The sequence below is a fragment of the Scyliorhinus canicula genome, chromosome 2 (assembly GCF_902713615.1).
Source record: "Scyliorhinus canicula chromosome 2, sScyCan1.1, whole genome shotgun sequence".
In the NCBI taxonomy this organism is placed as follows: domain Eukaryota; kingdom Metazoa; phylum Chordata; class Chondrichthyes; order Carcharhiniformes; family Scyliorhinidae; genus Scyliorhinus; species Scyliorhinus canicula.
Window position 1 is genome coordinate 281,476,887 of NC_052147.1, and position 23,368 is coordinate 281,500,254.

The 23,368-nt window shown below is 51.0% G+C and overlaps 1 protein-coding gene across 2 annotated transcripts in view; it reads left to right on the forward strand.

Moving 5' to 3' along the window:
• The window catches only part of LOC119962196 (ciliogenesis associated TTC17 interacting protein), a 53,350-nt gene that overhangs the window by 230 nt on the left and 29,752 nt on the right, over window positions 1-23,368 (forward strand). Inside the window, exons 2-5 of one of the 2 annotated variants that reach the window (XM_038790156.1) lie at window positions 12,914-13,005; window positions 14,375-14,619; window positions 15,913-16,098; window positions 22,381-22,436. In XM_038790156.1, the coding sequence (XP_038646084.1) occupies window positions 14,391-14,619; window positions 15,913-16,098; window positions 22,381-22,436 (471 nt within the window). In that variant the 5' untranslated portion in view covers window positions 12,914-13,005; window positions 14,375-14,390. The remainder of the gene's footprint in view (window positions 1-12,913; window positions 13,006-14,374; window positions 14,620-15,912; window positions 16,099-22,380; window positions 22,437-23,368) is intronic. The other variant, XM_038790155.1, reaches the window with a different exon arrangement.

The window sequence follows — 23,368 nt, forward strand, 5'->3', positions numbered from 1 at the left end:
GCCGCCCCGCCCTCCCCGGGCTCAGCACACAGATTGGCTGAGGAGGGAAAGGCGGGCGCGAACGAAATGCTACCATCTGACTGGCTGGATCTGCCATCCGTCAGCAGGCCGGGTTGCGCCCATTGGCTGGATTGTCTGTCCATCAAGCGGCTCGGCTGAGCCCATTGGCTGGATTCGCTGTCCATCAAACGGCTCGGCTCAGCCCATTGGCTGTCCATCAAAGGGGCTTGGCTGAGACCATTGGCTGGATTGGCTGTCCATCAAGGGGCTTGGCTGAGCTCATTGGCTGTCCATCAAGCGGCTGGGCTGTACCCATGACTGTCCATCAAGCGGCTGGGCCGTGCCCATGGCTGTCCATCAAGGGGCTTGGCTGAGCCCATTGGCTGGATTGCCTGTCCATCCAGGGGCATGGCTGAGCTCATTGGCTGGATTGGCTGTCCATCAAGGTGCTTGGCTGAGCTCATTGGCTGCCCATCAAGCATCTGGGCTGTGCACATGGCTGTCCATCAAGGGGTCTAAGCGAGCCCATTGGTTGTCAATTTGTTATTTAGAGTACCATGGAGGCCATTCGGCCCTTTGTGTTGGCAGGGCTTCCGAAACAGCAACCTAGCTAGTCCCATTCCCCAGCTCTATCTAATATTTGATTTGATTTATTGTCACATGTACCGAGGTACAGTGAAAAGTATTTTTCTGCAGCCGAGGGAACGTACACAGTACGAACATAATAGACAAAAAAGAATAACCAGCAGAGAACATTGACCAATGACAAATAGTGATTGGTTACAGTGCGGAGCAAGGGGCCAAACAAAGCAAATACATGAGCAAGAGCAGCATAGGGCGTCGTGAATAGTGTTCTTACAGGGAACAGATCAGTCCGAGGGGGAGTCGTTGAGGAGTCTTGTAGCTGTGGGGAAGAAGCTGTTCCTATGTCTGGATGCTCGAGTCTTCAGACTTCTGCACCTTCTGCCTGATGGAAGGGTATGGAAGAGGGCAAAGCCTGGGTGGGAGGGGTCTCTGATAATGCTGTCTGCCTTCCTGAGGCAGCGGGAGGTGTATACAGAATCAATGTGAGGATGGCAAGTTTGTGTGATGCGTTGGGCTGAGTTCACCACACTCTGCAGTTTCTTGCGATCTTGGACCGAGCAGTTGCCATTCCAGGCTGAGATGCAGCCGGATAGGATGCTCCACATCTATAGAAGTTTGTGAGAGTCGATCCAGACATGCCAAATTTATTTAGCTTCCATAGGAAGTAGAGACGTTGTTGGGCTTTCTTGACTGTCACATCAACGTGAGTGGTCCAGGACAGACTGTTGTGATGGTGACCCCCAGGAACTTAAAGCTATCAACCCTCTCCACTTGGGAGCCATTGATGCAGACGGGAGTGTGTGCCTTGCTATGATTCCTAAAGTCGATGATCAGTTCCTTGGTCTTTCCAACATTTAGAGAGAGATTGTTTTCGGTACACCGTGCCACCATCTCCCTCCTGTAGTCTGGGTATTATTAATAATAATAACCTTTTATTGTCACAAGTATGAAGTTACTTGAGAAGCCCCTAGTCGCCACATTCCAGCGCCTGTTTAGGTGAGCTGGTACAGGAATTGAACCTGCGCTGCTGGCCTTGTTCTGCATCACAAACCAGCTGTCTAGCTCACTGAGCGAAACCAACCTCTTAATTCACACTTTCAAATATATATCCATCTCTCTTTGTAACCTCCTATAGACTAGCTATATATATATATATATACAGTGTGGCTACAAAAGCAGGTCAGAGGCTAGGAATCCTGCAGCGAGTAACCCGCCTCCTGACTCTCCAAAGCCGGTCCAGCACTACTAAAACGTCAGTCGGGAGTGTGACGGAATACTGAGTGCAGCTCCAACAACACTCAAGAAGCTCGACACCATCCAAGGCAAAGGAGCCCGTTGGATTGGAACCCCATCTACAAACATCCATTCCCTCCACCACTGAGGCACGTAGGAGAGGTGTGTATCCTCTTCAAGGTGCATTGCAAGAACGCTACTTCAACAGCACGTTTCGAACCCATGATCGCCTGCATTTGAAGGCAGCAGACACATGGGAACATCTGCAAGGTCCCCTTCAAGCCACACGCCACCCTGACTCAGCAATATATCGCCATCACTGGGTCAACTCTGAGAACTCTCTTCCTAAGAACTCTCTTCCTAGGGGCTGGTTTAGCTCTCTCAGCTAAATCGCTGGCTTTTAAAGCAGGCCAGCAGCACGGTTCGATTCCCGTACCAGCCTCCCCGGACAGGCGCCGGAATGTGGCGACTAGGGGCTTTTCACAGTAACTTCATTGAAGCCTACTCGTGACAATAAGCGATTTTCATTTCATTTTCATTTCATTTCATAACACCACTGCGGGTGTAGCTACACACATTGCCTGCAACGGTTCAATAAGGCAGCTCACCACCACCTTCTCAAGTTAAGGATGGACAACAAAGGCTGGCCGAGCCAGTGATGCCCACATCCTGTGAATGAATTAAAAAAATAACATTGGATAAAAGGAAATTACTGCGGATGCTGGAATCTGAAACCAAAGAGAAAATGCTGGAAAATCTCAGCAGGTCTGGCAGCATCTGTAGGGTGAGAGAAGAGCTAACGTTTCAAGTCCGATGACTCTCTGCCAAAGCTAGTCAAAAATAACATGATCTGATTTAATGGCAGACTAGGCTCGAGGGGTGAGTGGCTTACTCCTGCTCTGAATCTGTATGTTTGGATTAGCACAATAGGACTTCTTCAGAACTGGAGAGAGGGATAAATATGATGCGTTTTATGCTGTTGAGAAAGTTGGGGAGGGTAGATGGAGTGGAATAGGTCAGGGATAGGTTGGAGGGCAGGAGAGAGTAAATGACAAAGATGTAATGGACTGACCTCGTTAACACTATACCCCTGTACGCTTCACCCGATGCCAGTGTTTATGTAGTTACATTGTGTACCTTGTGTTGCCCTGTTATATATTTTATTTTATTTTATTTTCATGTACTAAATGATCTCGCAGAAAAATACTATTCACTGTACCTCAGTACAAGTGACAATAAACAAAAATCAAAAATGGCAAACGCAGTGGCAATGATAGTATTGAAGTCTAAAGCTTTCATCCAGAGTAGATACTGATACCGGAATAAAGGTTAAAATGACGTTGCAGCTTAATTTATACTCAGTGCAGAGGAACAGAAACCGATTCTGAGCAATGTCTGTATCTGAAACAATTATTTCTGCTGCAGTAATTACTACACTGGTGTAGCCGAGGGGGTCTCACCCACTCACTGCGGGTTTCAGAAGCAATTGTAATTACAGCCTGTTGTTTTAAAAATGTTGCAGTACATTTGCTCTCTCACCCTTTTTTAATTCTTCAGTTCTGTCGAGTATCAGGAAACAGGTTGTTGGGTGACGGGGAGCATATTGAAGACATGAATGTCAGTGTGGGATTGCCAACAGTGCATGACATGCAGATGGTATCGCAATTCCCACTCCCTTGAAAAAGGCATTAATTAGATGGTGTTGTACCTCTATGACGGTCAGCATGATGGTTATTTTACTGGATCTGCGGAGCACCGGGGTTGCAACCTCTTGCGGTGGCTGGATGGGTGTTGTGTGCTGGGATACGATGGCGGACTCCAGGGAGGGTTGTATCCGAGCTTCATACTCTCCTGGTTCGACTGGGGGCGCTGGGGGCTGGCCGGCATGGGGGTGCAGGACTGGTGGAGCGAGCTCGTGGGCTCGGGAGCGCAAGGGGGCAGCAGCATGGGGTGTAGGGTGAGAGGTCCTTCTGTGGGGGTAGAGGGGGCGCTGGATCCGGCGAGTGCCAGATCCCAGAGGGATACTGTGTCCTGACGGCCGTCAGAGAACTCGACGAATGTGTTCTGGGGGTTGGAGTGGAGCAGGCGCTCCTTCTCAACAAGGGGGTCGGTTTTGTGCGCCCTGACGTGTTTCCTCAGAAGTACGGGGCCCGGCGTCCTCAGCCATGCCGGAAGTGCTCCCGTGGTAGTGCCCCTGGATAAAATGAAGAGCCTCTCGTGAGGGATCTGGTTGGTCACCGTGCATAAAAGGGACCTAATAGCGTGGAGCGCGTCTGGGAGGACTTCCTGCCACTGGGAGACATGGAGCTTTCGAGACCGGAGGGTCAGTAGGACGGTCTTCCAGACCGTCGCGTTCTCCCTTTCCACCTGCCCGTTCCCCCTGGGGTTGTAGCTGGTAGTCCTGCTCGAGGCAATGCCCTTGTCGAGCAGGTACTGACGCAGCTCGTCACTCATGAAGGACGAACCCCGGTCGCTGTGTACGTAGCTGGGGAAATCAAACAGGGTGAAGATGCTATGCAGGGCCCTAATGACTGTGTGGGAGGTCATGTCGGGGCACGGGATAGCGAATGGGAAACGGGAGAACTAGTCTACGACGTTTAAGAAGTAAACATTCTTGTTAGTTGAGGGGAGTGGCCCTTTGAAATCAATCGCGAGGCATTCAAAGGGCCTAGAAGCCTTGACCAGGTGGGCCCTGTCTGGTCTATAGAAGTGCGGTTTGCACTCCGCACAGATCGGGCAGTCCCTGGTGACCACTTTTACCTCCTCGTTGGAGAAAGGCAGGTTTCGCATATTGAGGGACCCACTGGGCGTAGTAGGAAAAAAATCCCAAGCACCGTTTGAGGGCCTTGGGACAATGAGGGGGAGGCCCAGGACTCAGTTTTCCACGACATAGCCGAGGATGGCTAGTCTGGTTGTGCAGAAAACGTATTTCTCCTTGTTGTACGTGAGATTCAGTTTCTGTGCCGTCTGGAGAAAACGGTGGAGTTTGGCGTCATGGTCCTGCTGGTCATAGCCGAAGATGGTGATATTGTCCAAGTACGGAAACGTGGCCCGCAGCCCGTACTGGTCCACCATTCGGTCCATTGCTCGTTGGAACACCGAGACCCCATTAGTGACGCCGAAAGGGACCCGGAGGAAATGGAAGAGGCAGCCATCGGCCTCGAATGCCGTGTAGTGGCGGTCCTCCGGGCGGATTGGGAGCTGGTGGTATGCCGACTTCAGATCCACCGTGGAAAAGAACCGGTACTGGGCGATCTGGTTTACCATGTCTGCAATCCTGGGGAGGGGATACACGTCGAGGAGCGTAAATCTATTTATGGTCTGACTGTAGTCGACCACCATGCGGAATTTTTCCCCGGTCTTAACAACCACCACCTGAGCTCTCTAGGGCCTATTGCTGGCCTCTATCACCCCCTCACTGAGTAGCCTTCGGACCTCTGCTGGACCTGGGGGCTGGTTTAGCTCACTCAGCTAAATCGCTGGCTTTTAAAGTAGACCAAGCAGGCTAGCAGCACGGTTCAGGCGCCGGAATGTGGCGACTAGGGGCTTTTCACAGTAACTTCATTGAAGCCTACTCGTGACAATAAGCGATTTTCATTTAATTTCTGCTCTGATAAATACCCTATCCTGCAGGCTATACCGCCTGCTACGAGTGGCTACGGGTTTACAGTCCTTTGTCAGATTGGCAAAGAGAGGAGGGGGGGGGGATTCGCAGCGTAGCGAGGCTGCAGATCGTGAGTGGGGGCAGGGGCCCTCCGAAGCTGAGGGTGAGGCTCTTGAGGTTGCATTGGAAGTCTAGGCCTAATAAGAGTGGCGCGCAGAGTTCGGGCAAAACGTAGAGTTTGAATTTCGAGTAGCTAGCGCCTCGGATTGTGAGTGTCACGGCGGTGCGCCCCTGGATCTGGACTGAATGGGAGCCTGAAGCGAGCGAGATAGTTTGCTGCACGGGGAAAACGGGGAGCGAACAGCGTCTTACTAGGTCTGGATGTATGAAGCTCTCCGTGCTCCCGGAGTCGAAGAGGCATGGCGTTCTGTACCCGTTGATATGGGCCTCTGCCATCGATTTTTGTAGATTCTTTGGTCGTGATTGGTCCAGGGTGACCGCGCTGAGTTCGGGTAGTCGGCGGCTCGATCAGCTGTGCTGGAGTGGCCCTCTGAGTTCATAGTCAAATTCGAATTCTTCCGCAGAGTTGTCCGAGCGTGGAGATGCCGATCGGGCCCGTGGATCGCACGTGGCGGGCGACGTGGAAGATGGCGTCCAAGATGGCGGCCCCCATGAGTCGCACGTGGCCGGCCGCATGGTGGGGGTTTTCCAAGATGGCGGCCCCCATGGATCGCACATGGCTGGAGGGGGCGGAGTTGGGGCATAGGCTGCAGCGTTTCGGGCCCCGCAGGCCTGCGAGTGAGGGGAGCGATTACTTCGAGTCGCTGGGGAGTTGGAAGCTGGGGCCCTTTTAGCGAGGCACACTCTTGCGTAGTGGCCTTTCCGCCCGCAGCTGCTGCAGGTCGCGTTGCGGGCCGGGCAGTGCTGCCGCGGCTGCTGGTTCTGGCCGCAGAAATGGCAGGCTGGAGCAGCATAGTGGCTGGCTGGGGCAGCATAGTGGCTGGCTGGGGCAGCATAGTGGCTGGCTGGAGCAGCATAGTGGCTGGCTGGGGCAGCATAGTGCCTGGCTGGAGCAGCATAGTGGCTGGCTGGGGCAGCATAGTGGCTGGCTGGGGCAGCATAGTGGCTGGCTGGGGCAGCATAGTGGCTGGCTGGGGCAGCATAGTGGCTGGCTGGGGCAGCATAGTGGCTGGCTGGGGCAGCATAGTGGCTGGCTGGGGCAGCATAGTGGCTGGCTGGAGCAGCATGGTGGCTGGCTGGGGCAGCATAGTGGCTGGCTGGGGCAGCATAGTGGCTGGCTGGAGCAGCATAGTGGCTGGCTGGAGCAGCAGAGTGGCTGGCTGGGGCAGCATGGTGGTTGGGCGGCCGCGTAGCATAGGCCTGGGGGAGTCGCTGGTCGGGGGCCCATGATTGGGTCGCGGGGTCCGCGGGGAACGAGTTAAGGCTGCGGAAGGAGACCTCCATTGTGGTAGCAGCTTCTACAGTCATTTCTAAGTCCTGGGCCCCCTTTTCCAGCAGTCATTGGCGCACATAGTTAGACCTGAGGCCCGCTACAAAAACATCGCGTACAGCAAGTTCCCTGTATTCAGCCGCGGTAACCGCTTGGTAATTACAGTCATTGGACAAATTATTGAGTTCCCTTTGGAATTCGGCGAGTGATTCTGTAGGCCGCTGGCGGCGAGTCGTGAACACATGGCGTGCGTAAACTTCATTAATAGGCCTTACATAAATTTTATCGAGAACTGCTAGCGCCGCAGTATATGAACTGGCCGATTTTAGTTGCATAGAGATTCTGTGGCTCACCCTCGCGTGCAGTAGACTTAGCTTCTGATCCTCTGTCGTTTCGGCTGTGCTCGCTTCTGCCAGGTAGGTCTTGAAGCACCGGATCCAGTGGGAGAAGATTTCTTTAGCCTCTGCATCCTGCGGGTCGAGTTCCAGGCGTCCAGGCTTGAGGGCCGATTCCATAATCGATCTTTACTGTTCTTAAGTCGATTAAATTGATGGAATCATCAATTCACCAGACACGTGTTTCCGATATGAATCTAGGCTTTAATCGACTTACTTCAGAGCCAGCCTGTTACCCGTTGATGAACTCTTAGTGAACTCAGGCTGACTCTGGACAAGGGTATTTATACAGCTGCACTAGGGGGAGAAGTCGTGGGCGGAGCCAAGGGTGGAGCCCAGTACAAGTCCCTGAGTACTCCCAGAGCTACTCCCCCTAGTGGTAGGTAGCGCTACTGCACTTACAAAGACAGTGTGAATTATCATATATACATCTATATATTACATTCACCACAAGGCACCTCCATTCTACTCGATCGAAGGCTTTCTCAGCGTCCAGAAAGACGATCACTTCTGGTGTCTTCTCCCCGGGTGGGGTCGTAATTATGTTCAGCAGGCGTCTGCTGTTTGCTGTTAGTTGTCTGCCCTTAACAAGCCTGGTCTGATCTTCCGCGATCACGTCTGACAGAAACTCTACAGTCGCCTTGCCAGAGCTTTCACCAGTGTTCACGCCTGTTCAGCAGTGAGATGGATCTATATGGCCCGCATTCCGTTGGGGATCGGTGAGATTGAGGCCTGTGCCAGTGTGGGTGATAGCGAATCATTGAACATCTCCCGCATGTGCGGGGCCAGTGCTGCTCCGAACATTGTGTCCACCAGTCCACCGGGAACCCATCCAGTCCTGCTGCCTTACCTGACTGCTTGGAATTAATGCACTCCATCACCTCATCCAGCCCTAGCGGTGCTTCCAGCCCCTGTTCCCTGTCTTCTCCCACAACTGGTATATCCAGCCCATCGAGGAAGAGAGGGAGGTCATGCCTAACAAATTTGATTACATTTTTTAAACATATGACCAGGTATGTAGATGAGGGTAGTGCGGTTGATGTAGGTTACATGGATTTCAGCAAAGCCTTTGACAAGGTGTCACATGGGCGACTTATAATGAAGGCAAATGCACATGGCATACAGGTAACTTGATAAGGTGGATTCAAAATTTGCTCAGTTGTCAGAGACAGGGGTGATGACAGACGATTGCTTTAGTATCTGGAAGCCAGTGTCCAGTGGCATACCACACGTTCTGTGCTGGGTCCCCTATTGTTTAGGGGGCTGATTTAGCTCACTGGGCTAAATCGCTGGCTTTTAAAGCAGACCAAGCAGGCCAGCAGCACGGTTCGATTCCCGTATCAGCCTCCCCGGACAGGCGCCGGAATGTGGCGACTAGGGGCTTTACACAGTAACTTCATTGAAGCCTACTCGTGACAATAAGCGGTTTTCATTTCATTTTCATTGTTTATCATTTAGATAAATGACATAGATGACTATGTGGGGGGTAGGATCAGTAAGTTTGCAGATGTCACAAAGATTGGCCGGCTGGTTAACAGTGAGGTTGAGTGTCTTGGGTTACAGGAAGATACAGGCAGGATGGTCAAATGGGCAGAAAAGTGGCAGATGGAATTTAACCCTGAGAAGTGTGAGGTGATACACTTTGGAAGGAGTAATGTGACAAGGAAGTACTCAATGAAAGGTCTGACACTGGGAAGTTCTGAGGAACAAAAGGACCTTGGCGTGTTTGTTCATAGATCTCTGAAGGTGGGAGAGCAGGTTAATAGGGTGGTGAAAAAAGCAAATGGGACACTTGCCTTTATCAATCGAGGCATAGATTACAACAGCAGAGAGATCGTGATGGAGCTGTATGGAACTTTGGTGAGGCCACAGCTGGAGTACTGTGTGCAGTTCTGGTCGCCACATTATAGGAAGGATGTGATTGTCCTGGAGGGGGTGCAGAGGAGATTCACCAGGATGTTTGCCTGGGATGGAACATTTCAGTTATAAAGAAAGGTTGGATGGGCTTGGGTTGTTTTCGCTCGAGCAGAGAAGGCTGAGGTGTACAAGATTATGAGGGGCACGGACAGGATGGATAGGGAGAAGCTGTTCCTCTTTTTCAAGGGTCACTTACAAGAGGACACAAGTTCAAGGTGAGGGAGCAAGTGGCTTAAGAGAGATTTGAGGAAAAGCCTTTTTAGTCCAAGGTGACAGTCTGGAACACACTCCCTGGGAGGGTGATAGAGGCAGGCTGCCTCACATCCTTTACAAAGTACCTGTATGAGCACTTGGCAGGTGATAACATTCACAGCTATGGGCCAAGTGCTTGCAAGTGGGATTAGGTGGGCAGGTCAGGTGTTTTTCATGTGTCAGTGCAGACTTGATGGGCTGAAGGGCCTCTTCTGCAATGTATTATTTCGTGAATTCCATTTGTAGTTTTTTCCCTCTCTGCCTGTAACTCCGCCGTTGGGACATTGGCGCGATGTACTCTGTGGTATTCCAGGTTCTTGGTCGTTGACTTTTTCTTTTTCTTTTAGTACCTTCTGGATCTTTGACCAGCTGTGTCACCTCAGTGTCGAGACCTCCGGTCTCCCTGGTCCGTGGCGAATTTTTCTAGTTCCCGCGCCTTGCCTCTTGGGCCTCCAGCCCATTGCCTCTTTTAAGGCGGCCATCGTGGTCTCTACTGCTGACCCCACTGCCGCTACTAGGCGCACCTGTAAAAGTTGTGAAGAGTCAATGTGGACATGCCAAATTTCCTCAGTTTCCTGAGGAAGTATAGGCGCTGTTGTGCTTTCTTGGTCGTAGCGTCGACGTAGGTGGACAAGGGCAGATTGTTGGTGATGTGCACACCTGGGAATTTGAAGCTGTCAACCATCTCCACCTGGGCCCCGTTGATGCTGACAGGGGTGTGTACAGTACTTTGCTTCCTGAAGTCAATGACCAGCTCTTTAGTTTTGCTGACATTAAGGGAGAGATTGTTGTCGTTACACCACTCCACTAGATTCTCTGTCTCCCTGCTGTATTCTGATTTGTCGTTATTCGAGATCCGACCCACTATGGTCGTGCCGTCAGCAAACTTGTAGATGGAGTTGGAGCCAAATTTTACCACAGGAGGTGGTCATTCAGCCCCTCCAGCTGTCCTATCACTCAGTGCGATCATGGCTGATTTGTACCTTAACTCCATATACTCACTTGGTTCCATATCTCTTTAAACCCTTACCGAGCACAAATCTAGCAGTTGTGACAGCTTCAATTTGGCCCTAACCTCAACAGCGTTTTGTGGGCACTGTTCCAGATCTCCACTACCTGTCACGTGAAGACATCACCTCCGAACGTCCTGGTTTTAATTTTATAGACTCCCTTCAGCCCATCGGGTTTCCACGGACAAAACTACACTAAATCTACACTAATGCCACTTTCCAGCACCTGGCCCATTGCCTTGAATGTTCTGACATTTCAAGAGCTCATCTCCGTACTTTTTAAAGGTTATGAGGTTTTCTGCCTCTTCTACCCTCCCAGGCAGTGCATTCCAGACTCCCACCACCCTTCGAAGGAATATTATTTTCCTCAAATCCCCTCTACCTCTGCTGCCCCTCACCTTAAAATTGTGCCCTCTCATTTTTCATCCTCTAACTAAGAGGAACAGCTGCTTCCTACCCACCCTGTCCATACCCCTCATTATCCTACACAAGGTGGCTGAAATATATAGGGCGCAATTCTCCCAAAGGGAGACAAACAGCCGACGCCGGAGTGAAACCCGGAGTGTTTCACTCCGGCGTCGGTGGCCGCTCCTCGTCCCTATTCCCCCCCCCCCCCCCCCCCCCCCCCCCCCCCGGGGGGTGAGGAGCGGCGGCGCGTGAATTCCGCGCACCAGGCCTTGACGCTTGCGTCAAAGCGGCGCGCCGGGAATGACGCGGCCGGCGGCGCCGAAGTGACGTCAGCCGCACATGCGCAGGTTGGCTGGCACGAACCCGCGCATGCGCGGTTGCCGTCTTTCCCTCCGCTGCCCCACATGACATGGCGGCTTGATCTTGTGGGGCGGCGGAGGGAAAAGAGTGCGTCTTTTAGAGACGCCGGCCCGACAATCGGTGGGCAGCAATCGCGGGCCAGATATCTGCTGAGCACGCCCGTGGTGCTCGATCCTCCCTCCGCCCCCCCCACGGGCCCCACACTCACCGGTCGCGCGCTGTTCACGCCGGCAGCGACCAGGTGTGGTTGGCGCCGGTGTGAAGCGGTCGGGTTCGGCAGGCCGCTCGGCCCATCTGGGCCTGAGAATCGCCGGTTGCCGTGAGAATCGGCGAGCGACGATTCTCCGCGCGGGCTGTCGCAAAACGCGACACGCTATTTTGGGGTGTGGGAGAATCGCGGGGGTGCCAGGGCGGCGATTCGCCCGGCCCTTCCGCGATTCTCCCACCCAGCGTGGGATGCGGAGAATCGAGCCCTTCTGGAAGGATAAACCAGAAGAACGGCATCTCTACGGGGTTGGCTTCGCCGTAAAAACAAGTTGGTCGGACATCTCAATGAATCCCCCTGAGGGGTGAGCGAACGGCTCTTGATCCGACAGCTCACCCTGGCCCAGAAACAGCACATCACAGCCATCAGTGTCTACGCCCCAACCTTAGATGCAACAGACGAGACAAAAGAGGCATTCTACTCGATTGATCACTGCCCCACATCCCAAAGGGAGACAAGCTGATTCTCCTCGGCAACTTCAATGCTAGACTCAGGAAGGATGCAAACCTTTGGAAAGGCGTGTTAGGCAGGGAAGGTGTGGGGAAAACAAGCTCCAACGGAGTCCTCCTCCTGACAAAATGTTTAGAACATGACCTGGTCGTCACGGACACCCTGTTCCGTCAGAGGGACAAGCAGATGACCTCATGGCAACACCCCCACTCCAAGCATTGGCACCGCATCACCCGTGCCTCGACCAGAACCGACGACTGCTGGACTGACCAGCGACTAATCCATCCCACCATCTCCATCACCCTGGCCCCAAACGACACAGCCAGAAAAAACTCTGCCTCCGAAGACTCAATATCGCTGGATACCCGACAGCTGGCGAACAACACGGCCTCTGACACAGATGGAATCCCCACTGAAGTACTAAAATGTGGCGGAGATGCACACATGACAAGAATCCACAACCTCACCATCCTTGTCTGGAAGGAAGGGAACATGCCGAACGAACTCAGAGATGCCGTAATTGTGACCATCTTCAAGAAAGGAGACTGGTCAGACTGTGGTAATTACAGAGGGATTTCCCTTCTCGCCACCACAGGAAAGGTCATTGCGAGAATCCCCCTCAACTGCCTCCTTCCAGTTGCTGAAGAGCTCCTCCCTGAGTCCCAGTGCGGCTTCTCTCCACCAAGAGACTCAATGGACATGATCTTCAGCACGTGACAAATCCAAGATAAGTGCAGGGAGCAGCATCAACCTCTGTACGTGGCCTTCTTTGATCTCGCGAAGGCCTTCGACTCTGTCAACCGTGAGGGATTGTGAAGCATCCTCCTCCAATTGCGCTGCCTGCAGAAATTCATCCGCATTCTCCACAATGGCATGCAAGCTGTGATCCTCACCAATGCAACCAACGCGACCCAATATTGGTGCAAACTGGGGTCAAGCAGGGCTGCATCATTGCACCAACGCTCTTCTCCATCTTCCTTGCAGCAACACTCCATCCCGACGCCCAGGAGCTCCCCGCTGGAGTGGAGCTAACCTACCAGACAAGCGGGAAACTGTTCAACCTCTAACTCCTCCAGGTCAGAACCAAGACCATCCCAAGCTCTGTCATCAAGCAGACAACGCTTGTGCGTGTTGTATTTTCTATATGTTTAATCATAGTTATTGTTATTAATAAACATAATTTGTGTTTAAATTTACAGGCCTGGCGACTGTCTTTATCGGGCAGCCAAAGGCCAAAGACTTTGGGCGTTTTTCTAAGAATTATTTATTAATTTCAGTTGTGTTGCCACTCCTGATCAAGTGGGGCTGGAATTGACCGCACACTAGCCCAGGGGGTTCGTAACTGATGTGAAGTACTCGCTTACTGGCGGGTACTGCCCACCCAACCAGGGGAGATAATTGTTCTCCATCAACCCAATCAATTCTGTTAATCGGCATAAACTTTTCAATTACATCATCCCTTCAACTTTTACATTCAATGGAACACAAGCCGAGTCCATGTCCTCATCCTACAAGTGCAAGATTGAGTTATCTACCACAGAAGGCTGTGGCTGCCAAGTCACTGAATAAATTTAAAAAGGAAAATTTCCAGGCAGTAAAGTGTCAAGGGAGAGCGCAGAATGATGATGTTGAGGTAGAGGATAAGCCAGAATCATGTTAAATGGTGAAACAGGATCGAAGGGCCAAATCGGCATCTCCTGCTCCTTTTCTCTCTGTCTATACAACCTATACTTGTGATTTAACCCTTTCCGCCCCATAGCCAAGAACTAATTTTTTCAAACTGGTGAGTATGGAGGGCAGCACGGTGGCACAGTGGTTAGCACTGTTGCTTCACAGCCCCGGGGACCCAGGTTCGATCTGGCCTTGGGTGACTGTGTGTGTGGTGTTTGCACTTTCTCCCTGTGTCTGTGTGGGTTTCCACTGGGTGCTCCGGGTTCTTCCCGCACTACAAAAATATGCAGGTTGGGTAGATTGGTCATGCTAAAGTGCCCCTTAGTGTCCAACTATGTGCAGGTCAGGTTACAGGGTTACGGGGATAGGGCGAGGTAGGCAGGGGAGTTGAACCTGGATAGAATGCTCTTTTGGAGGGTCGGTGCAGACTCGATGGGCCAAATGGCCTCCTTCTGCACTGTCGGGATTCTATGATTCTGGACACTCTTGAGAGCAGTCCTTTTTGTTTTGAGATCTCACCTGCTCATTTGAACCTACTGGTTATTCTGAAAAGCGTTTCTTTGGATATTTGCTTCACAATGTGTGACCATGACTGTAAATATAGAGCCCAGCCCATTTGACCACCCCCGTAGAGGGAGAAGGAATGGGAAGGACAAGGAAAACCGGCGAAAGTGGGAGGAAGATGTTGCTTTCTTGAATAAAGTAGGATTTAATTATTTGTTTTGAGCTGCGTGAGTCAAGCGAGTCCTTCATTCTCTTCCTTTTGTCTTGTAGGGAGGCAGATTGCAGGATGTCGATGTCTGAATTAGCAGATTTGCCCGTGGACACGATAACATCACCCGGAGGTGCCACATCTGTGGAACGGCTGGAATCCCCAGAGTTGAATGTCTCTATGGGAGAACTGACTCACCAGAAATCTTTGGATCAGACTGAAGATCAGGCACCAGCTCCAGAAGATACATCAGAGGAGCCTTTGCCAACAGCCAGCACTGAAGCCATTAATTTCCTGACCTCAATCCGTAAGTATCCAATTTCCAAAACTGAAGCTAGCATTGTATCAACTAGGATTGTTCTCATTGCATTATCCTGTGTGTCCCGTTCTTGGCTCGACAACAAACAGATGTAGGTGTACCAACAGTACAGAACATGATTATTGCTGAAAAGGGAGGCCTTTTACCAAAGCTTTTCTTCTACCATTCATCAGGACAAATGAAAGAATACCAAATTTCAAACACTCACAATGCATACTACAGGAGAAAAAGGTGCTGATTGGTTGGAAAGTCAACTCTAATTGGTTGAGATGTTGCCGTGGAGGGGAGGCAGTGGCGTAGTGGTATTGTCACTGGACTAGGAATCCAGAGATCCAAAGTAATACTCTGGGGACATGGGTTCGAATCCCCCCAGGGCAGATGGTGGAATTTGAATTCAATAACACACCTGGAATTAAAAGTCTAATGGTGACCATGAAACCATTGTCAATGGTTGTAAAAACCCATCTGGTTCACTAATGTACTTAGGGAAGGAAATCTGCCGTCTTTACCCGGTCTGGCCTGCATGTAACTCCAACAATGCTCTCAGGGATGGGCAACAAATGCTAGCGCGGCCAGCGACGCCCACATCCCATGAACGAATAAAGGGGGGGAGAAAGCAACAGGGACCAGTGAGCTCCGCAAATTCTTAGGCAATTGAAAAAAAGGCGCAAGGCTTGAGCATATTCCTTTTGTTTGCAGGGTCCCTGTATATGAATGTGTGTCACTTCAGGCAAGCATAATTGGGCCATATTGATAAGTCGTCAAATCAAACAGCATGTTTCTTCAGTTGTTGCTCTTCTCCTTTGGAGACACGTTTTAAAACTTGGCATGTCTGACAGCAAATGTGGAGAGAGAAACAGATGGCGTACGAGTCATGTTGGATTTGAAATGTGAACGCAGATTCTCTCTCCACAGATGCTGCCAATCCTGCTGAGTATTCCCAGCACCTTCAGTCTTTATTTCAGATGCCCAGCAGCTGCAGTATTTTGCTGCTTTTACTTCACAAACCTATCCCCCCCCCCCCCCCCCCCCTGTCAAAGGCCTTGGTCCCAAACCAGAGTTTCCCCTTCAGTGGGCCCGGTGCCAAAAGCGATCCAGTTACGCTCCTCTGAAGCAGCTTGGGACTTTTAAAAAATGATGCTGAAGGCCCTGAATAAAGGCAAGTTGTTGTTGCAACAGTGGGGGCCAGAACTATATTCCGATCCCAGGGGTGGAAGAGCACGGCGCTGCCCCTTTGTAATAACTCTGCTGATTTTTGTGGCGATGGATTGTGTGTTTCAGTGCCAGAGGAAATACAGAAGATTTTTTTCAGAGACTCGCTGGTGGCCATTTCCGAGACAGGAAAAGAGCTTGGTGAATTTACCATCATGGTTCAGCCCATCATGTACCATGCCACCCCATGTTTAAGCATTCAGGCAAACAGCCACGGTTCCATTGACTCGATTCCATGTGGAACATCCATCTCCGGTAAGTCACGGCCTCATCTCCGAGCTTTTGAAGCATTGTCGCTGGGTAAAAATCCTGGCACTCCCTCCCTAACAGCACGGTGGGTGTACCTACACCACGCGGCCTGCGGCTGTTCGAGAAGGCAGCTCACCACCAACTTCTCAAGGGCAAATAGTGATGGACAATAAATGCTGGCCCAGGTAGCGACACTCACATCCTGTAGAAGATTGAAGAATATATTTATATATATTTCTTCCCTGGTGTTGGCACTGACAAAAGCACTCTCGTTCCAGCAGTCATTCATGTGCCTCCGGCACAATGGTTAGCACTGCTGCTTCACAGCGTCCAGGGTCCTAGGTTAGATTCCCGGCCTTGGGTCACTGTCTGTGTGCAGCCTGCGCGTTCTCCCCGTGTCTGCGTAGGTTTCCTCCGGGTGCTCCGGTTTCCTCCCACAGTCCAATGGTGTGCAGGTCAGGTGGATTGGCCACGCTAAATTGCCCCTTTGTGTCCAAAGATGTGTAGGTTAACTGGGGTTACGGGGACAAGGTGGGGGAGGGTGCTCTTTAAGAGAATCAGTGCAGACTCGATGGTCCGAATGGTCTCCTTCTGCACTGTAGGAATTCTATGATTCTGTATGCAGCTTAGGCAGTGAAGGCTAGGTGGTTATTTGACTGTACAGGGCATCACAGCTGTGCCATAAAGGCTCTCTGGATAAAATTCGGGAGCAGAAATCCTGGTTCATTATTTTCTGTGGCTTGGTGTTGCTGAGTATCAGGAATTGTCATCCTGGCTGAAATGAGCTCAGACCAGGAATCAGATCAGCTGGGAATGGCACATTGCTGCACCACCTGACGCAGTTACCATGCTGCTTCATTGGCAGCGCCTATGGCACTAAAGATTAACCCAGAGCCTTCCACTTCCAAAGCCATAACTTACACATCCAGAGTCGTGGAAGCCTGACTCAGCCCTGAATAAAAGAGAGAAACACTTGCTGATGTTTAGCACCTTTGAGAAAGTTAGGCTGGCCCAAAGGGGGTTTGTAGTGAGTGAAGTCCCTGTTCTGATGTAGGAAACAGAGCACTAATCTACGGACAGCAAGATCCCACATTTGGCTTTGTAACAAAGGTGAAAAGCCAGCGTCAGTTTATTCTTATTTTCTGTTGATTTAGTTAGCAGGATTGGGTTTAATATTGCTCATAATCGGTTGGAAAGTTGTACCTATAAGTTCAACTGCAGAAACCTGAGCACAAAATCTAGGCTTGACACCCCAGTGCAGTACTGAGGCAGTACGGCAGCACAGTGGTTATCACTGCTGCCTCATGCTCGTAGCCCGGCGCAGGATCTTGTTGCAATGGAAAGGTGCGAGACCCCCAAGCGTGGAGACCTGGATCAAGGACATGGCGGGATTCATTAAGCTGGAGAAGGTCAAATTCGCCCTCAGGGGGTCGGTACAAGGGTTCTTTAGGAGGTGGCAGCCTTTCCTCGACTTTCTGGCTCAACGATAGGGAACTAGGTCAGCAGCAGCAGCAACCCGGGGGGGAGGGGGGGAAAGGGGGGGGGGTTTAGGGGGGCATTGTTTATGTTAATTTAATTTATTGTTAATTTATTTTGTTGTTTATTGGGTTTGGGGGGGTGGGGGTTCGTTATATGCGTTGTTACGGGTGCCGGGGGGGTGTTTATTATTGTTATTATTATTGTTCTGTTGTTATACATTTTTCAAAAATTTCAATAAAAAATTTTTTTTTTAAAAAGCACTGCTGCCTCACAGCTCCAGGCTCCCAGGTTCGATTCCGGCCTCGGGTGACTGTCTGTGCGGAGTTTGCACTTTCTCCCCGTGTCTGCGTGGGTTTCCTCTGGATGCTCTGGAAAACTGCCAATATTTATCCCCCAACTAAATCATTAAAAGAGGGACAGTCTATAACCTCAGTGGTGGGAAAACTATTGAAATCAATTCTGAGAGACCAAATTAATCTGCATTTGGAGAGGCAAGGATTAATTGACAACAGTCAGCACGGTTTTGTTAAGGGGAGGTCATGTCTGGCCAACTTTTTTTTTCATAAATATTTTTATTAAGGCATTTATAAAAAACATCAAACACAACCACAGCCAAGACCAAAAAGAAAACAAATAGGAGATCACATCATAACTAAATAAGTAACCAACAACCACAACCCGCCCTCCCTACCATCTACCATGTCCCCCCACGCCCCCCCCCCCCGCCCCCCCGCCCACCCACTCCGCCTCCACCTTTCCTTGTTAACCCCAGAAACCCCAATTCACCTAATAGCACGTCTTTCGGGACTTGCTGAAGGAAACCAGAGCACCCGGAGGAAACCCACGCAGACACGGGGAGAACGTGCAGACTCCGCCCAGATTGTGACCCAAGCTGGGACAACCTGTATCAATGACATGGCGGGGTTCATTAAGCTGGAGAAGGTCAAATTCGCCCTGACGGGGTCGGTACAAGGGTTCTTTAGGCGGTGGCAGCCTTTCCTCGACTTTCTGGCTCAACGATAGGGAACTAGGTCAGCAGCAGCAGCAACCCGGGGGGGAGGGGGGGAGGAGGGGGGGGGGAGGAGGGGGGGGGGGAGGAGGGGGGGGAGGAGGGGGGGGGGAGGAGGGGGGGAGGAGGGGGGGAAGAGGGGGGGAAGAGGGGGGGGGGAGGGAGGGGGGGGGGGAGGGGGGGAGGGGGGGAGGGGGGGAGGGGGGGGAGGGGGGGAGGGGGGGAGGGGAAGGGGAAGGGGGGAGGGGGAAGGGGGGAGGGGAAGGGGAAGGGGGAAAAGGGGAAGGGGGAAAGGGTGGGAGGGGGGGAAAGTAGGGGGAAGGGGGGACCCTGGCACTGTGAAGCAATAGTGCTAACCACTGTGCTACCGTGCCACCCATTCATTGGACATGAATGGAGGAGGGTTGATCAGTAAGTTTGAGAATGATACAAAAATTGGTGGGGTGGTGAATAGTGAGGAGGGTAGCCATTGATTGCAGGAGGATATAGATGGGTTGGTCAGATGGGCTGATCTGTGGTAAATGGAATTCAACCCAGATAAGTGTGAGGTGGTGCACTTGGGCAGGACAAACAAGGCGAGGGAATACACTGGGCGAGTTTCTCCATCCCGCCGCACCAGATTCTCCGTTTCCCCGGCTGGTCAATGGGGTTTCCCATTGTGGGGCAGCCCCACGCCAATGGGAAACCCCGAGCTGCCGGCAAAATCGAGAATCCCAGCGGTGGAGAATTCAGCCCATGATAAACGACAGGACGGTAGCACAGTGGTTAGCACTGTAGCTTCACAGCACCAGGCTCTCAGGTTCAATTCCCCGCTGGGTCACTGTCTGTGCGGAGTCTGCACGTCCTCCCCATGTCTGCGTGGGTTTCCTCCGGGTACTCCGGCTTCCTCCCACAGTCCAAAGACGTGCTGATTAGGTGGAATTGCCATGCTAAATCGCCTTGAGTGTCCAAAAAGGTGAGGAGGGGTTATTGGGCTATGTGGATAGGGTGGAAGTGAGGGCTTAAGTGGGCCAGTGCAGACTCGATGGGCCGAATGGCTTCCTTCTGCACTGTATGTTCTATGTTCCAGGACCCTGGGAATCACCGAGGATCAGAGCGACCTTGGTGCGCATGTACACTGATCCCTGAAGGTAGCAAAGCAGTGGTTAAGAAGGCTGATGGTATACTTGCCTTTATGGCCGAGGTAATAGTGCAGGGAGGTTATGCTGGAACTGTATTAAATATTAGTAAGGCCAGAGCTAGAATATTTGCGCAGTTCTGGAATCCACATTATAAGAGGGATGTGACAGCACTGGAAAGGGTGCAGAGGGGATTTACCAGGATGGTGCCTGGTCTGGAGAGTTTTAGTTATGAAGAGAGATTGGAGAGACTGGGGTTGTTTTCCTTGGGGCAGAGGAGGCTGAGGGGGGACAGGATTGAGATGTATTAAATGATGAGGGGCATAGACAGGAAGAAACTTTTCCCCTTGGTGGAGGGTTCAATGACCAGGGGGCGTAGATTTAAAGTAAGGGGCAGGAGGTTTAGAGGGGGTGTGAGGAAATACCTCTTCACCCAGAGGGTGGTGGGAGTTTGGAACTCACTGCCTGAAAGGGTGGTGGGGGCATAGACCCTCATAACATTTAAGAATTACTTAGATGTGGACTTGCGATGCCAAGGCAGACAAGACTACGGTCCAAGTGCTGGATAATGGGATTAGAATAGTTAGGTGGTTGTTTTTGACTGGTGCAGATGTGATGGGCTGAAGCCTCTTTAACTCTATGATCTGACCACAGTGCTGTGCACAAATTGGCTGCCATGTATCGTACATTACAACAGTAATTAAACTTTAAAAGTACTTCATTGGCTGTAAAGCACCTTGGGATTGTCTGGCACCATGAAAGCCACTGCAGAAAGGTGAATTTATTCTTTCTTTAATTTGATTTGATTTGATTTATTGTCACATTTACTGAAGTGCAGTGAAAAGTATAAATGTGAATTTATTCTTTCTTTAAGCAGCAATCATGATGAATTCCCTCCCCCAACAATTCTCACCACTGCCTGGCGAGCAATCCTGTGCAAGACAATCAATGGTTTGGTTGATTCAGTGGCCGACCACCTTTTGGAAATTAAATCTCAGGCTGGCATTTGCTGCTTGTCGCCTTGGCTGCCCTGGGCTGATGTTGGTACACTGGGTCCTGCACAGTTACAGATCTGCAGAGTGGCTTTGCTGGACCACATCGCAGGCCCCTCGAGGGTCAGCTGTATGGGTGTGGGACTGGAGTCACATAATCATAGATTATCATAGAATTTACAGTGCAGAAGGAGGCCATTCGGCCCATCGAGTCTGCACCGCTCTTGGAAAGAGCACCCTACCCAAGGTCAACACGTCCACCCTATCCCCATAACCCAGTAACCCCACCCAACACTAAGGGCAATTTTGGACACTAAGGGCAATTTATCATGGCCAATCCACCTAACCTGCACATCTTTGGACTGTGGGAGGAAACCGGAGCACACACGGGGAGGATGTGCAGACTCCGCACAGACAGTGACCCAAGCTGGAATCGAACCTGGGACCCTGGAGCTGTGAAGCAATTATGCTATCCACAATGCTACCGTGCTGCCCCTGATAATGGCCGGGACGGGAGATTTCCTAACGCCAAAGGGGCCAGTGGGGTTTTTGCATCAATCTAACAGTTTTGTGATTGATTGATATTTATTTATTGTCACATGAAAAATGAAAATCGCTTATTGTCACAAGTAGGCTTCAAATGAAGTTACTGTGAAAAGCCCCTAGTCGCCACATTCCGGCGCCTGTTCGGGGAGGCTGATACGGGCATGTACCGAAGTACAGTGAAAAGCATTTTTCTGCAGTCAAGGGAACATACACAGTACGTACAAAGTAGACAAAAGATTAATCCACAGAGTACATTGACAAATTGTACATCAACAAATAGTGATTGGTTACAGTGCGGAACAAGGGCCAAACAAGAGCAGCATAAGGCGCTGTGAATAGTATTCTTACAGGGAACAGATCAGTGCGAGGGTGAGTTGTTGTGAGGAAGAAGCTGTTCCTATGTCTGGATGTACGGGTCTTCACACTTCTGTATCTTCTGCCCAACGGAAGGGTCTGGAGGAGAGAAAAGTCTGGGTGTGAGGAGTCTCTGATAATGCTGTCTGCCTTCCTGAGGCAGCGGGAGGTGTAGACAGAATCAATGTGGGGGTGGCAAGCTTGTGTGATGTGTTGGGCTGAGTTCACCACACTCTGCAAGTTTATTGCGATCTTGGGCCGAGCAGTTGCCATACCAGGCTGAGATGCAGCCGGATAGGATGCTCTCTGTCGCACATCTGTAGAGGTTTGTGAGAGATGATGCAGACATGCCAAATTTTTACTGACACTGCAGTTTTATTTCAGCAATCTTTTAAAAACTGAATTCAGGGGGCAGCACGGTGGCGCAGTGGGTTAGCCCTTCAGTCTCACGGCGCCGAGGTCCCAGGTTCGATCCCGGCTCTGGGTCACTGTCCGTGTGGGGTTTGCACATTCTCCCTGTGTCTGCGTGGTTTTCGCCCCCACAACCCAAAGATGTGCAGGGTAGGTGGATTGGCCACGCTAAACTGCCCCTTAATTGGAAAAAATGAATTGGGTACTCTAAATTTATTTTTAAAAATTGAATTCAGAATTGCTATTTGGTGATTCAGGGTGGAAATCACGGCTCATTTATTTGGCTTCTCCCAGATCAGTGACCTTCCGGTTTCAGCGTGAAGCCGGGCTGGGCAACAACCCCCCGGGGCATCTTCTAAAACCCGCTTATATTTTACAGCTTACCTCACTCAGAACCTTGAAACGTTGGAGCAACAGCATCATGAGTATGTGAAGGTAATTCATTGTCTTACTGCTTTTTGCTTTGAGGTTTGCACGTGTGCGGGAGAACGTAACACTAATTACCAATAAATCCGATAGGGAATTTAAGAGAAACTTCTTTACCCAGAGAGTGGTGAGAATGTGGAAATCGTCCCCAGGGAGTAATCGAGGGGAATAACAGAGATGCATTTAAGGGGCTCTAGGGTTGCAAACGAAAGAGGAGAACAACAACAACTTGAATTTGTACAGCACCTCCATGAAATGAAAATCGCTTATTGTCACAAGTAGGCTTCAAATGAAGTTACTGTGAAAAGCCCCTAGTCGCCACATTCCGGCGCCTGTTCGGGGAGGCTGGTACGGGAATTGAACCGTGCTGCTGGCCTGCCTTGGTCTGCTTTCAAAGCCAGCGATTTAGCCCAGTGTGCTAAACCAGCCCCTCTAATGTAACAACTCCCCCCCCCCCCCTCCCCACCAAGGCAATTCAAAGGATTGTTATCAAGTAGAAACTGACACTGAAACATGTGGAGGTATTAGTACAGGTGACCTAAAGCTTGGTCAAAGGGGCAGGTTTTAACAAGCGTCCTAAAGAAAGAGGCAAAAGCGCCGTCCGTACCTAATGTCAACCCACTTTTTTTTCCAAGGCATTTTAGTTCAAACACATGTAACAACGGCAAAACATAAAATACACAATCCATGAAATCACAGTCCACGGTTTGTACAGTTACCCCCTTTTATCCCCTCCCCCTCCTCCACCTGCCCTCCCCTGAGACGAACAACTCCTCAAACAGAATCATGAACAACCCCCACCCCAACTCGAAGCCCACCTCTGACCCTCTCAACTCAAACTTAAACTTCTCCAACCCGAGAAAGTCATCCAAATACCCCGGCGATGTGTCTGATCTCCAATTTAACAGGATTCTTCGCCGGGCAATTAGAGAGGCGGAGGC